The sequence below is a fragment of the Lepidochelys kempii genome, chromosome 2 (genome assembly GCF_965140265.1).
Source record: "Lepidochelys kempii isolate rLepKem1 chromosome 2, rLepKem1.hap2, whole genome shotgun sequence".
NCBI classification, from domain to species: domain Eukaryota; kingdom Metazoa; phylum Chordata; order Testudines; family Cheloniidae; genus Lepidochelys; species Lepidochelys kempii.
Window position 1 is genome coordinate 39,459,744 of NC_133257.1, and position 15,678 is coordinate 39,475,421.

The 15,678-nt window shown below is 42.4% G+C and overlaps 1 protein-coding gene across 5 annotated transcripts in view; it reads left to right on the top strand.

Annotated features, from left to right (window-relative positions):
* Window positions 1-14,674, top strand: part of RGS22 (regulator of G protein signaling 22) — a 97,182-nt gene extending 82,508 nt beyond the window's left edge. For 4 of the 5 annotated variants that reach the window (XM_073330454.1, XM_073330455.1, XM_073330457.1 and 1 more), the window contains 5 exons: window positions 1,147-1,326; window positions 2,885-3,046; window positions 7,744-7,842; window positions 9,358-9,460; window positions 10,093-14,674. In XM_073330454.1, coding sequence (XP_073186555.1) covers window positions 1,147-1,326; window positions 2,885-3,046; window positions 7,744-7,842; window positions 9,358-9,460; window positions 10,093-10,262 — 714 coding nt within the window. In that variant the 3' untranslated portion in view covers window positions 10,263-14,674. The remainder of the gene's footprint in view (window positions 1-1,146; window positions 1,327-2,884; window positions 3,047-7,743; window positions 7,843-9,357; window positions 9,461-10,092) is intronic. The other variant, XM_073330456.1, reaches the window with a different exon arrangement.
* The last annotated feature ends 1,004 nt before the right edge of the window (window positions 14,675-15,678 follow it).

Below are 15,678 nucleotides of genomic sequence, written 5' to 3' on the forward strand. Positions count from 1 at the left end.
TTGTTAAAAAAGTCAATGCAAGAATTCTGTTGCATCTTAGTTAAGGGGGTGTGTGTGTGTATGATCAGTGGTGCAAGTAAGCCGGTACGGTCAGGTACACTGTACCATTAAGATATTTATTGCTGGTACACCATACCAGAAAGACACATTCGGTATCTGCTGAACACCCAGGGCTGTCTCAGGAACCACAGCGGCGAAAGGAGCAGAACATGGGGCTGCTGGGTTGCCCCACGCCAGCAGCTCCTCTGGCACGGCTGTACCATCCCCGGTCCCGGCCCCCAGCTCTTCCACACAGCTGTATCTCCTTTCTGGGGTCTGTATAGCCCTGCCAGAGAACAGGGCTGCGGGCGGGGATGGGGGCGGTACAGCTGCGCTGTAGGAGCTGCTGGCGTGGGACCACCTGGCAGCCCCACATTCTGCTCCTTTTGCCACTGTGGTTCCTGGGAAAGCCTTGCAGTTCAGTGGATACCGATTTCTGTCCATGGATATCCACATCCACAAGTATAAATTTGTATTCATGCAGGGCTCTAGTCATAGAACATTTTTTGTGAGGCACGGGCGACTGGCGGGAGGGGCACAAAGGGTCAAGTGACCCTCCCTAGGCCTGTGGTTGGGAGAGGAAGGGGCTAGAAGGCCAGCGCCTCTCCTCTTCCAGTCATGCTGCCTGAGACACTGCCCAGTGCAGTGCAGCAGCTGCCTGGGAGAGCCAGGCACTCTTCCAGGCAGCTGCTGTGCTGCACCGGGCAGCATCCGGGAGTGGCTCTGGGGCCTGGCTGCCAGGAAGAGCAGCCGAATTACAGAAGGAGCCGGTGCAGTGGGAGGACAGAGCCTTCCTCCCAGGTAATGGGGGATGGGGAGAGCACAGTGGCCCCGGGCTGGGAACAGGGCAGGGAGGAGGTCACATGGGAGGTCGTGTGTGGGGGTCACGTGAGGAGGTCGCATGCCCCCCTTTAGCTGGTGCCCCACTTTGTGTCCCTCCCATGAGTCGTCATATCGGTAAGAGTTAAAATCTACTTGCACCACTGTGTGTCATAATTATTTGCATATAACTGATCTTTACAAAAGCTAAGCAATCTGAGTAAGGACTGAATGACTAGTTACTGATGAATAATACATTCACTGTATGCTGCATTTTCCACTGTTCAGGATTTGTGCCATTCTCACTGTGATGATGCCACTATCCAGAATAAGATCACAGCTATCATCAACTGCTTTATTAATTCCACCATCCCACCAGCTCTGCAAATTGACATCCCACCGGAGCAAGCTCAGAAGATTATAGAGCACAGGAGAGAACTAGGGCCATATGTATTTAGAGAGGCACAGGTAAGACGATGGGGATGGGTGAGGAGAAAAGTATCAGATTTGGTTAGAGATGTTGTGCCTGATCTTTAGAGATGGTCTCTGTTATTATGGGCACAATTTTGGGCCCAGAAATCATTGTGGGCACAAAGTTGCTGTCATTATATGAATTGTTATCCTGAAAAATAAAGGGTCAAGATGTGGGAGAGACCTCTGAATATTGTTAATCACCAATACACTGTATAATCTTTTTCAGCTGGTTTTACCATGGGAAGGGGTGATCAGCCCTGCATTAGGAGTTCTTGCTTTAGACCTACTACTCCATTTTACTGAATTGCTTGATGTGAATAGTTAAAATGTAGGGACCAAATTTTGTGGTTTGAGGAACCACTTAAGTAGATACAAAAAATGTTACGGACATTAGCAAAACACAAAGGCAGCTTATAACTTACTGAAAATGCTGCCTTTTCTTTTTCCTTTTCTTCAGAAGGTCTGTGTAATAGGAACAGGCTGTGAACAGGTTTTTTCTCTCTCTGCTCATTCTGCTGCACAGACCAAATAAGGTCATTTGTAAACCCACACTTTTTACCTTCTATGGTCATTACCTTTTATACTTCTATTCCTCAAAACCATGTAGCTGTGCCTTTTCCCACCAAATTCCTACCCCTTTTTAAAAAATCTATTAATGCAAATCCACAAAACATTCAGATCATGAGGTGAATGATTTGGAAGACAGGAGGATTCATACAGATCATAAGATAAGGGAAGATGCTGATTTAAGGGCCCAACTTGTATAGAATGCAGCAAAGTCCAGAAATACAGCGTGGGACTAATGGAAGAATTTGGCACAACGATATGACTGACATTCTTATCAAATATCACTATTAAGCACATTGACCTCAATTTTGTAAAGTGGTGAGCGCCCTCAACTCCCACTGAAGTCAAGTGACAATACAGGACTTTCAGCAATATCATGCCTTAGTACAATGTGTTAGTAGAATGTATTGCTCTCTGATTGCTTTTTTTTTATTGTTTTTCTTATTCCAGTTCAAAAAAGACCCCATGAGAGATTATATCATTTAAAAATTATCCAAGATTTGCTCATAGATCTCTAATGTGGTTTAAGAGCTTTTCCAGAGGCAAAAAAAAAAAAAAAAAAAAAATTCCTTTCTCTTAAGGAGGGCAAAAAAACAAAGCTGTCTCCCTGATGAACAGAATATTTGGAATACTTAAGCAGAAGAATGGTGTAAAAAGCAATCCAAGTGGTGAATATTTTATAAAGAATACTTGTAAAATTGATGGATGTTTTCATTAATGTAAACAATTGTTTACGGAAATATAAAAAAGAGTGTCTTTTAACTGTGTTTTAGGAATATTTCTCACCAGTAACAAACATACTGATGAGAAGCATGTGCAGAGCAAAGCTAGACTGAAATGTCAAGAGACAATACGTGGGAGGAAACGTGCTGTGTACTAAAAAGGAAATAGTTATTGCATTGTTATGGTAAACTACATTTACTTTTTACAGTACACTCTGTTTTCTTAACATAGTCATGTTATGCTTCCTTTTCTTTCTGCTCAGATGACTATTTTTGCTCTTCTGTTTAAATTTTGGCCAAAATTTTGTGAATTTAGAAGCAATTTGGCAGATGAGAAAATTTTGCCTACTTTGGAGCGAAAAAAGGAAAAGAAGAGACAAAAAGTGAAAAGAAAAACAACAGAGGAAAGACTTGCACTCGTAAAGGTGAGAAGCTGAAATACCATAAACACATTTTTCAGCAAACAAGAGTAAAACATTCAAATATTCCCTCTATGGGCCATGAGAAGACTCCCATTGACTTCAATTGGCTTTGGATCAGGCCCTAAATGTCTTTTGTTAGAATACAGGCTTCAGATACAATTCAGTCCTTGGAGAATTAGGCTCCAGTCCTGCAAACACTCACGCATATGCTTAAATTGTGTGCTTAAAGATAAGTCCATGGGTAAGTGTTTGCAGGATTGGGACATTTGTTCTCCCTCTCATTTTAAATAGGGTGGAAATATATTTCTGTTCATCTCTTGTGGTGAGGGAAAAAGTAAAAACATGAAAGGCTAAATTTTCAAACGGACCTGCATGTGCTGCATACGTAAAACTGTCAGTTGCACATGGAATTGCATTAGAACACGCTGTCATTGTCAGTAGACCATGCTTAGCTGTTTACTATCAGGCCACAAATTATATTTAAAATCAACATGTTTCTTTGCATATGTAATAAAAAGCACTTTTAGATTATTCAAACAAAGATTTTGAAATGCCAATACAAGATTCTCTCCTTATCCTCTTTGTTTATTTTTTGCATTTCCCTAAGCGCTGACAATGACATTATCAGTCTACTCACTTTCACTTTTGTTAGTGGGTAGTTTCTAATTTGTCTGAGTTGTTAGTTTCTCATGCAGTAGTGTTTGGGATGCAGCTACTACAGGGGAATGTTTGTGAAGCTGTTTATCTTGAAATTTTGTTTTTAAAATATGGAAAAAATTCTGTTGATATTTTGTGTGATGAAAGGTTGCGTTTACAAAATCTAAATGTTGGGCCAACTGTGATACGTGTGTGTCCCTTTAAGAGCAAATAAATTATTACACCTGCAAGCCTTCTAATTAGCACTTATATAGCACTGTACGTATTCAAAATACCGTACAAACAGGTGCTCAGATACTGTAGTGATGTGAACTATATGAGTAGCTAGATAGGTAGAGACATTAACTAATAAATCCTCACAACAGCCTGGGAGATCATGTAACTATTATTATCCCCTTTTAGAAAGGGAAACAGAGACACAGAAATGCTGTGGCTTTCCCAAGGCCACACAGCTGTCAGTGTCAAGCCAAGACCGAAACCCCCAGCTCGTGCTCATTGCTCCAGAGCACATCTTCTCCCTACTGAAATGCCTGCATGGGCATGGATAAAGAGTGCAACATTTATGGGTAGTGCATGTTTGTGTCTTCACCTCGGTAAAAACAGACTTTTCCTTCTCTCTAGTTTCTTTCTTTTTTTTGAAGACTATTGTTTGAATGGAGTTTGGAGCAACAAAGCTGAAACTCCCTAGCCCTTATATAGCACAAAGAAAGTCCCGTGTAGAAGAGGAGATTGTTATGGAGTAAGGAAAAGTTGATGCCTGTGCAAAATCTTTTCTTTACATTATTTGAATATTTTAATATTCTGTGTATGTGCCAGTCAGCGTTAGGGGAAAATCCAGCTCCTTCATCTGTGGCTGTTGATGGCCCTGTGGCAGTGAATCCAATGTAGAGGGGCTGGACACAGGGGAGCTATACACGGGTTGCATCATCTCTGTCCAGTGCAGAGTCCAGCTCTATGCACAGTCCCTGGGTGGCAATGTGCTGGGTTGTGTGGGCGTGAGGTGAAGGTTGCCCATAGCAGGGCCAGAGGATTCACTCACATACCAGTATTTCAGCTATTGGGCTGAAGTAGCTGTTGTGAAGGTCGCAAGCTTGAGGGAGGCTGTTCTCCCCCCTCCCTTTCTGCACATCTACCCATGGCCAAACCCAGCAATTCATCCTGGGCTTTGAGCTATGGATTTGCTCCTGGGTAAGGCATTAGGCTATACATGCTCCATTCCTTATTCCTATTTGCATTAGTCACTCTATAAATTGCTCTTATGACAATATTTCTGCATAAGCAGCTGCACTTCACTTACAGAAAGAGCTTTTGCAATCTTAACCAGAAAAGCACCCAAAGCCTGACTGAAAAGTTGCAATTAGTTTTAGTTTAAATCTGTGCTCATCCTTCCCTTGCCCTCCACCAAGAGAGGACAATCCCCCGTGCCAGGGTTTGACTTTTCCTTCTCTTTAGCCGCTTGGCACAAATGTAGGTTACTAAATAGATCCTGCTAAGTGCTAAGCTTCTCTTATCCAAGGAAGTTGAGGGTGCTCAGTATCTAGCAGAAACAGGATCTTTAAATTTTAGACCATAAAGCTTTAACTATTTTTTTAAAGCAGTTTCTTGGAAGATGTAAGTTAGTCAGTCACTATTTTATAAAACCTTTCAGTTCTTTGGTGGATAGGAAAATTACTTAACTTTAATTTCCAAGATTTTATGGTATGTTAGGACAATTAGGGGAGGAAGATAAATAAAATGTTATGAAAATTCCAAGGAATGTAGGAAACAGAAAATCCAAGGTTAGAGGAAGAGACGATCTATTACATGAATGGATTGCTGCTGTTGAACCGATTTCTGCTTTAAAATCCTGCAGTGGGTGACTTGTTGACCAAGTGGTACTACTTTGTGCCAGTGCAACATACGGTCATTAGTGTGTTAGATCAGCATGACAGGTGTCAGAGCAGCAGCCGTGTCAGTCTCTATCCGCAAAGAGAACAGGAGGACTTGGGGCACCTTAGAGACTAACCAATTTATTCGAGCATGAGCTTTCGTGAGCTACAGCTCACTTCATTGGATGCATACTGTGGAAAGTACAGAAGATCTTTTTATACACACAAAGCATGAAAAAATGGGTGTTTACCACTACAAAAGGTTTTCTCTCCCCCCACCCCACTCTCCTGCTGGTAATAGCTTATCTAAAGTGATCACTCTCCTTACAATGTGTATGATAATCCAGTTGGGCCATTTCCAGCACAAATCCAGGTTTTCTCCCCCTCCCCCCCCCCCCCCCCCCCACAAACCCACTCTCCTGTTGATCACTCTCCTTACAACGTGTATGATAATCAAGGTGGGCCATTTCCAGCACAAATCCAGGGTTTAACAAGAACGTCTTGGGGGGGGGGGGGGGAGGAAAAAATAAGGGGAAATAGTCATTGCATAATGACTTAGCCACTCCCAGTCTCATTTGCAAATTGGATACAATTAACTTAGGCTTGAATAGAGACTGGGAGTGGCTAAGTCATTATGCAAGGTAACCTATTTCCCCTTGTTTTTTCCTACCCCCCCCCAGACGGTCTTGTTAAACCCTGGATTTATGCTGGAAGTGGCCCACCTTGATTATCATACACATTGTAAGGAGAGTGATCACTTTAGATAAGCTATTACCAGCAGGAGAATGGGGTGGGGGGAGAGAAAACCTTTTGTAGTGGTAAACACCCATTTTTTCATGCTTTGTGTATATAAAAAGATCTTCTATACTTTCCACAGTATACATTCGATGAAGTGAGCTGTAGCTCACGAAAGCTTATGCTCAAATAAATTGGTTAGTCTCTAAGGTGCCACAAGTACTCCTTTTCTTTTTGCGAATACAGACTAACACGGCTGTTACTCTGAAACCTGTCATCATCCAAAAACTCTCACAAATCCCCCATTCCCAGTTTAAAGAATAGGAAGTATAAAATTTGTACTCAAGGTTATATTGTGTCTCTGTCCAATCAACGGAGAGTTTGAGGGTTCAGGAGGTCCTGCTTTGGGATGGAAGATAAAATTCGTGCTGGAGGGGCAGCTCAGGACCCTGTTGGGCAGTGTTTTAGGAGCTCTGGTCAGTTGGATGGTGAGGAGAATGAGGGAAGTATAGAGGAAAGATGCTCTTCTGTGGCAGGTAATTGGAAGATATTGGTCCTTTTGCCGGCTCTGTCATCTCTGCTGCATGACCATGGGCAAGCCATTTAACCTCTCTTGCTCAGTTGTGCCATCTGCAAAATAGGGGTAACACTTGCCTCACAGGATTGTCGTGAGAGTTAATTAATCAATGTTTGTAAAGGACTTTGAGTTCCTCAGATGGAAGGTTCAAATGCAAAGCATTATTATGACATCAGAAAAACATTCACAGTGAGGGTTTTTACCAAGGGTTGTGGTAGATGCTCCATCACTGAAAATGTTTAAATTGAGAATGGATGTTTTTCTAAATAATCTGCTCTAGTTCACCCAGACCTATTGGACTTAAAGCAGGAATTATTCAGGGAAGTTCTGTGACCTGTTTATGCAGGTGGTCAGACTAGATAATCACAACAGTCCCTTCTGGCCTTAAAAATCTAGATTATGTGAGTTTGTCTACACAAACATTTAGTTTGCGGCAAATTGGGATGCAAATCTACTCTGCTTTAGCCTGCTGTGAACTAACTGTCCACTGAACTCTGCTGACATACATTAACCATTTGTTAATGAGCTTTGATCTACTCCTATTTCAAAGAGGACTAGATCAAAATGCATTAACAAGTTGTTAATGTGCATTAGCGGGGTCCACACAGACAGTTAGTCCACAGCAGGTAGATTCACATCCCAACGCCTATAAAAACCAAAATCTTATTAGCATGCAAGAATGATAAACTACAAAACTGGGCATGAGAAATACAAAAGATGCACAAAATATGCTTGGAGTGCTATGTGATATTGCATGTGTCAGCTGAAATGCAACAATACTATCTTCTCTGACTTTAATTCTTCACCCCAGCTCAGCTGCAATTATTTGCAACTAATCAAAGAATTGTTTCTATTGGTAACAGCAAGTGAAAAAAGTTGTCAGCTTATCAGACAGTATTTCTGCAGATCAGAACAGTGTGGGTAGAAGAAGACCTTCATCTGTAACTGGATATGGACGACAGGTGAGTAATAAAATATCTTGCTACAGATATCCACACCCCCCACCTGCATCAATTGAGAGAAGTAAGGCAGGGTGCTGATGTAAAGGGAAGGTGGAGGATTGGCTACTAATGCTGCTGTTGCAGGGTTCTTAAAGAACTGGTCATTTCTGGTACATTAACTTTTCACGTTAAAAGCCTTCCCTGCCTCTTCTAATGTTCTTTCACTTTTAGATGCTGGGGAGTATTTCTAACAACTTGAGGCCTTTTGAGTTTATAAGTGAAGGTAGCACTGATTTACACTTGAGATAAGACCAAGGCAATGGAGTTTCAGATTCATATCAGAACTTTCCCAAAGACTGGGGATCTATAATGCCAGGGGAATAGTAATTTTTTTTTCTTTCAAATAACAAAAGGAATGAGCACAGCTGCTTCTGAATACCAAGTGATGGTTTATAGTGTAAAATGGATGAATGGAGTATAGTTTGGAATATAGACCAGCTTGAATGTCATCCAAAATCTCAAACCAACCAAAATCCATGTTTTTGGGTTCAGTGAAGTTTGGTTAAGCACACTGTCCCCTACACAGTCCTCTCCCTCAAAGAGGCCTTTTACCTTTGCTGACATCCATCTCTGGAAAAGGCTCAATTGGCTGATTCTGAAGCCAGGATGCTATCCTACATGGACAGGCCAGGGTGGAGAGGCTTCAGAATTTCTAGGAGTCTGGTAACCTCTGCTGAACCAGCTTCTGTCTTCAAAACCTGTACTAATGTAGGAAGTGAATTAAAGTTCCTCCCACTGAGCCACCAAATCTAAAATTAGCCTCAGACTTTCAATGTTTTAGGGAAAAAAAGGCTGATACAGAACATTCCTGCCTTAAACCAAACAGAGGTACAGTCTCATAACGTTTGGGTGAGTGCCCTAAAGCTTACTTTGAACCTGACTGGGTACATTAAAATTTAAAGAGCAGCATTTTTTCCTTACTGCAGGAGAGAAGGTACCATGTCGTAGACCAACCATCTCAGTAGGTAGAAAGGTGCTGCCAAGTGTGGACAGAAAGAATCGGGAGATTTCATATCACCTGCTGGGATCTGGGAGGGGTAGCTAGAACATAGAGAGGCTCACGGCGGTGTGGGGGGGTGACAGGGGAGTGGGCACTTTTGAGTGCTCAAAGGAACAAAAAGAATGAAATTTTGGCAGGGGTAAGATTCTGTAATGTTTTAGGAAGAGGAAAGGAAGAAAAATGTGACATGGAGAAGGGAAGAGTAAAAGAAAATGGAGACCAAAATAAATTAGGATAAGCATCCAATCTGTCAGACTTTTTTGAATTGCACCTCCCAATGCTTTGTGATTCACTTCTTGCTAGTGAATTGTTTCATAATTTCAGTATTTAATGGCATAACTCCCCTTTCAATAACTTCTTCAGCTGCGAGAAAGCTGGTATTGTATTAACATAAACAAGCCCTCCTGCTGCTGAAATAGACCATCAACTACCAGTCACATGGTATAGAGGCTGATGTTTGAAAATGGTTCTTTCAGGTTTCCTGGTCTTATTCCAAGTACATAGAAGCCCTCGAGCAGGAGAGAGTACTCCTTAAAATACAAGAAGATCTGGAGAAAAGGACATCATTATTTTCTACAGGTTATTAATCATGTTCTGTGGTTTAGGAGGACAGTATTCTGACTACTAAACATTATATGGTGAAAGTCACACAGCATGAGGCCCTCCTCATTTGTTCTGCTTTAGGGCTGTGTAGGTGGTCCTCGCCTCCACTAGCAAACTACCCTGTCTGCTGTGGATTGGCTCTTCACGCCAGCCCCATATTGCTCAGTGATAAGGGTGGTGTTCAGAGCAGCCAGGGGAAGGGCCTTGGGATCCAATGTTACCAGTGCCATGCACATGTAGCACAGAGGAGAATGCACTCTATTTCAGCCCGTGCACTGACTCTGCAGCCGTGCATTTCAGCTCTGTGCTCTAGGCTGCATTTTACCTCCCCAGTTCCTTGCACTACAGCCACTTGAACTTTATGTGGACAAAATAAGTTTAAACATTCTATTACACTGTCAGTGTTCTCTCCCTGAAGGTATTGGGAGTTGCAGCAGCTCATATCTGCATTGAATTTAGTGTCCTCATAGTCCATGCCCCAAAACTATACAGTCAACTGTGGTGATCCATTAATTTTTTGGAGATTGTGTATGATTGTATATAAAATAGGCACTTCTCCTAAGCAAAAGCACAGTTTCCCTCAAATTCAAATTGCTTTCTTTATACAGGTATCTCATCCATGACCTATTTGAAGCCTGACTTCACTGCAAATCCAGAGAAATCCATCACTTCATCAAACACTAGTCTGATTTGGGAGAAACAGTCCAATCTTCCCAAAGACGTGGGAAGTGAGTCCCAAATAGTTAATAATTTGCTTCTGTTTGTTATTAATTGTTGAATTACATCCTTGGATTCTGAAATTCTCAGATTATGACTCAGAGCTAGCTAGAGACTAACTCTGCCACTGCAGCTAAAACAGAATAAAAAAGGGTAGAGGAGAGAAAATGAAAGAGATGTCAAAGGAAAAAACAGATTTTGCTACAATTTGAATCCCCAGGTTAAGAGTCCCCTGGGTTCCTTCAGGCTAGGCTGAACCTATGGTGCCTCTCTTGAATTTTTTTTTAAATTGATGCAGTCTAGAATTACTGTAATGTCTATGGAAACATGCCTCCATTCCTTCTCAGGCCTTGTCTACACTATGGGGGGACATCGATCTAAGTTACACAACTTCAGCTATGTGAATAACGTAGCTGAAGTCGACATACTTAGATCTACTTACCACGGGGTCCACCCTACGCTATGTCGACAGTAGACACTTCTCCCACCTCGTTCAGTTGAAGTACAGGAGTCGATGGGAGAGCGATCTGCAGTCGATTTAGTGGGTCTTCACTAGACCCGCTAAATCGACCGCCTGTGCATCGATCGCTGCACGTCAATATCCTGGTAAGTGTAAACAAGCCCTCAGTTTCCCCTTCATCTTTTATTGCTTTCTTTTAATTTTCCTGCTTTAGGCAAGGTGGACTCAACCCTTCCCTATTGCTAGTGCACTTCGCAGTGCCTGGATGGGCCCTTCTTGAGGCAACACCTTTTGTCTGTGACCAGCAGAAGGAGCAATATGCGATAGGCTAGGTTTTCTTCATCACTGTTTCAAATTCTGTCTTTCTTTCCCATGGTTTTTCAGCCTGTTCAACTCCTCCCCTCATGACTCTGTCCTCCTTTATGCTCTCTAAATCACTCCCACATCTTTGGTTCCTCATTATCAGTTCCCTTTTCTCTCTTCCTCTCATCCCATCCCATTTCCTTGCTACCTTCTGTTGCCCCACTAACTTCCTTAGTACTCCATCTCTTTTTTTGTCCCTTCCTTTTCCCCACAAACAACCCAAGGTTTTGGCTGCCTTAGGGTGGCCCTGAGACTCTGACTCTGACTGTGATGTGATTGTCTGCTCTTGTGACTCTGCCTCTGACACAGGAATGCAGCTCACTCTTAGCACTGCTCCTCTCCTTCTTGTATTACCAAAGAGCAGCACATCTCATTACTGCCTAGATATGAACTAAAGCCTCTTGATATCTTGGTGATTACAAGTTCCATCCCTTCCCCATGGTTGCCGTCTTGCTAATGGTATTCTATTACCCTTTGCAGGAGGATTTAAAACCTAAGTGAAGAACAGAACGCAGAGATAATGAATTATGGCGGCCTTGGGACGAGCTAGCAGTCAAAATAAATAATGTGTGGTTTGGTTTGCACTCATCTTTTCAGAGCACAGATAATCAGTTTGGATATTATAAGAGCCAACAGACGCTAGAATCAATATAACAAAGGAAAGCCCTCCAACATACTCAGTGGCAATATATTGTTCTTATTTACGCTGGTTGGTGCCTAGAAGCTGCAATCAGGATTAGGTCCAATCACACATATAAACACACAGGTAGATGTGGTTCCTGCCCCAAAGATCTTACAACTGGATTCAGCTTCTTCAGTGCCTGAGCTAGTGAATAAGTGCTACACCATCTTAAATACAGCACAATGCATTTGCTAAAGGATCCCTCTGCCTTTGATTCTATAATTGTCAAGCAGGGTGGCTTTGTGCACTATGACCCTGATTCTGCCTTTACATACTCGCATGCAACTCGCATTCCATTACTGACAATGATTCATGAGATTGCAGAGCTGTCAAAACCAAACCCTAGCCCTGTTGTTCAGTCAATATGATTCCAAGCCACAAGGTTAGTGGCTTCTGCTGTACATGGGCATAACCCAGGTATGGGAACGGAAATTCATTGAGTTTCAGTTTGTGGCGGTTCCTAGGAATTATACCAATTACAGGATGGGGTGTTTTTCTCTCTCTACACCCAGTAGAAGAAGGCAAGGATACATGTGAATCTGAGGGACCTGCCAGAGACCAGGCTATCCACTGTAACGCCAGTGTAGCCCCCTACCAAGAACATCCTTGCCCTCTGCTGTTCCTAGAGCCCCTCCCCATAAAGGATTCATTCCACAGCACAGAGTGGTAGGCTGTGGGAAATTAATGCAGCATATGGGCTGCGGGGGGAATTTGGAAGAGTCCAGCCAGCCCCTTTTTCTTAAGCTCAGGGAGCTGGAACCATATGGAGCTTTTATGGAAGGGTTTCTGCAGAGTTGAGGGCAAAGATGGATCAACCTCACTTTCGTAGGTTCAGGCCCGCCCGTCACATATCACAGAACTTCCTAAAGTTCAGATAGACTTTTGGTTCTACTATTTCTGCATTGTATGCCTGAACAGCACACATTGCAACTGTTTGCAGCTAGCAGAGCACATGCAGTGGCATGTGGCCGGCCTCTCATTAAAGGGAAAGGCAAAAGAGAGTTGTGCCATGCCACCAAGGCAGTGGCATGTCCTAGTCTAAAAGTCAGTGAGTGACTCTACCTGTATTCTGGGAAGTGTGTGGCATGGTATGAAATGCTGCAGACTGATGGTCTGTTTCTGATTTGTTGTATTCTCGCCTGCATGGTATTTTGAAACAGTTAAATAGCATGAAGACAATGTTTATCTTTCATTAGTAGCTTTTTACTTGAGTCATACTTGGATTACTTATTAAATGAAGCCTATTATCCAGATATATGTCACAGATGATAACACTCCACATGAATGTATTTCAGCCTTGCAATATTGTCACGAACATTTACCAGCCCACGCACAAAAACTACTCTCCCACCCATTACCATGACAATGATGATGAAAAAATTACCTTACTTGCCTATTTAAAAAAAATACTTCTCTCAGTCAGGGATTAGAATTTTGCAAGGCTGGTACAATCCATTCATTGCTTTATGAACCCAAAGGTCCCGCAGAGAGCATCACACAGCAATCACTCTATATCTAACCTATCAGTCATCCTCAAAAGAAACTTGCATGACACTTTCAAATGATGAGCCTGGGAGTTTAAATTCATAATTCTGCTAGACACTAAAATCATGGCCGGAACAGAGACACTGGATTTATGGCTTATTACAACAATCTTTAACCACTAACCCCCTCTTTTTGTCCTATGACTCAGAGGAGTTAATGGGTCACTCTACCTTTAATGGTCGCTTACAATATGCACTAACTCTTTATGCTAAATAATCTGTTCCACCTTGCATTTAGCTGGGACACTTGGAGTACCTTTCCCAGACCTGAAGAAGAGCTTTGTGTGGCTCAAAAGTGTGTCTCTCTCACCAACAGAAGTTGGTCCTATAAAAGATATTACCTCGCCCACCTTGTCTCTCTGATGTTCTTTAGTCCATTTCACATTTGAATTTCTATGTTATATAAAAAAATCACATGTAGCCAGTATCCCGTTGAGTATGCATCTGATGATGGTCATGTGTTATTAAAACCACCAAATATAAGGAATATATCATCATTTTTATACATCTGTTTTAGACAGAAGGTGGCTGGGTTGGGTGTAAATTTGGGGGAATGGGTGTCTGAGTGGACAGAGCTAAGTGATAGAGCTCCTTTCAGCTCCAGGTTACTGGCTCTAATCTTATCCAACAGTGACTGAAATTTACCACCTAATGGCTGTTTGGTGATGTATCTGAAAAGCACTGTTAGCTTTAGTCCATCACCTAGTGTCAGGTAATGGCAATTACCAGTCTCAGCAGAGAGGCTGAGGATTAAATAGGTATGGAGATTAAATTATTTTCTGACCCAAGAAATGGGATTACTCTAGATCACTACAAATGGGAATGTCAGCACTGCCTTTGGCTTTCCCTGTTCTATGGATAAATCAGCGCTAGGGCTGTTGATCCAGCACTTTTCTTTAGCACTCAATGCAGTAAATATTTTTTTTAAGAAGTAAAAAGGTTACATTGTGTATGTCTAAGATCCCTCCCTTTTGTCAAACCACACTTCATTTCCATTAGCTTCAACCATGGGTACCTTGGCTTTTATCAAATGTGCCTTTTAGAAAACTGTAGGGTTCTAGCAGAACAACAGTTTTGTATGGAGTTTGTTGCTACAGCTTGAGGCAAAAACTCCTGTTATTTGGCAATATGCAATATCAGAAACCATTCCAATCTGATTGGTGATTTATCTGCTCTAGCGGTGGTGAAAACACAGAGTCTAATTATACTTATTTGAACATATACTTTTCTCGTTTAGTGCCATGGGATACAATATATTTAGGCTTAGCAGAATTTGGTTTTTATTTTTTTATCATTTTGAAGGATAATATCATTAAGCCTTTTTTCCAATGTTTATCAACTGAAATTTTCACAGCTGTGGCAAATTTTGGGGTGGGTGGGTCAGGCAATTATTATTTAATGGCAGTAGACACAGATTCAAAAACTTCAAGCTTCAGAGCTGTTAAAACACAAATTGTAAACATCACAGCTCAAAATATTCAAAGTAAATATCCTTAAATCAAACTCTAATAAGCTCTCAAGCAGCACTTTTCTGTGTCTCTCTGTAAATTTCAATTATTATTGATGGAAATATGTTTTCATACATTTGTACATGTAATCGATGTTCACTGACATTTACCAATAAAAAATTAATCCTTCCAAACTCAAATATATTGAAACTGTTTGGAGTTTTCTTAACTGATGTTTTGAATATATAGGTATTTATACTAAGTACCTTTACCATATTACTTCACATTTCTCCCATCAAATCCGACATTTTTTATGAAAATCATTTGTATTCTTTGTCTAGAGTGGACTGTTTATTTTTAAAAGCCCAGCCATGAAGTTATTCAGTCAAAACTCCCCTTGATTTCAAAAGAAGTTTTGACTGAATAAGGACTTCAGAACAGCGGCACTGGAATGGAGTGGGGGCAAGGCCCTCCCACTTTTGAAAGTGGATGGGTCTGTCCTGTCCACTCTTTGCCATGGGCCTGGCCCCTGCCCCTCCTCTTCCTTTTGAGACCCTCCAGCTCCCTGGCCGGGCCAGAAGCTGAAGCCTGGACCGGGGAGCCTGGGCTGCTGTGGGGAGCTGTGGACCCTCCACCTGTCCGGCGTGGGGTGAGCCCAAGAGCAGCCCCTGGCCCACATCCCCGTCTCCTGGGCCTCCAATCCAGGGCAGATAGAGGGCCCACGGCTCCCCACAGCTGGCTGGGCGGCTCTTAACATGGCTTGGCTGTGTCTCTTTGGCCCCTGGGATCCCGGACCTGGCTCCAGCTTCTGGCTTGGCCGGGAGGGGTCTCGGAGGGAAGAGGAGGTGGGGGCAGGCCACAGAGGGGGTGGGGCCTCATCCCCCTCACACTTTTAGGAGGAATCCATCGCCCCTGCTTCAGGATCAGGCCCTATACATATCTCTCAGCCTGGAAACCTGCCAATGTATGAAACAAGCCAT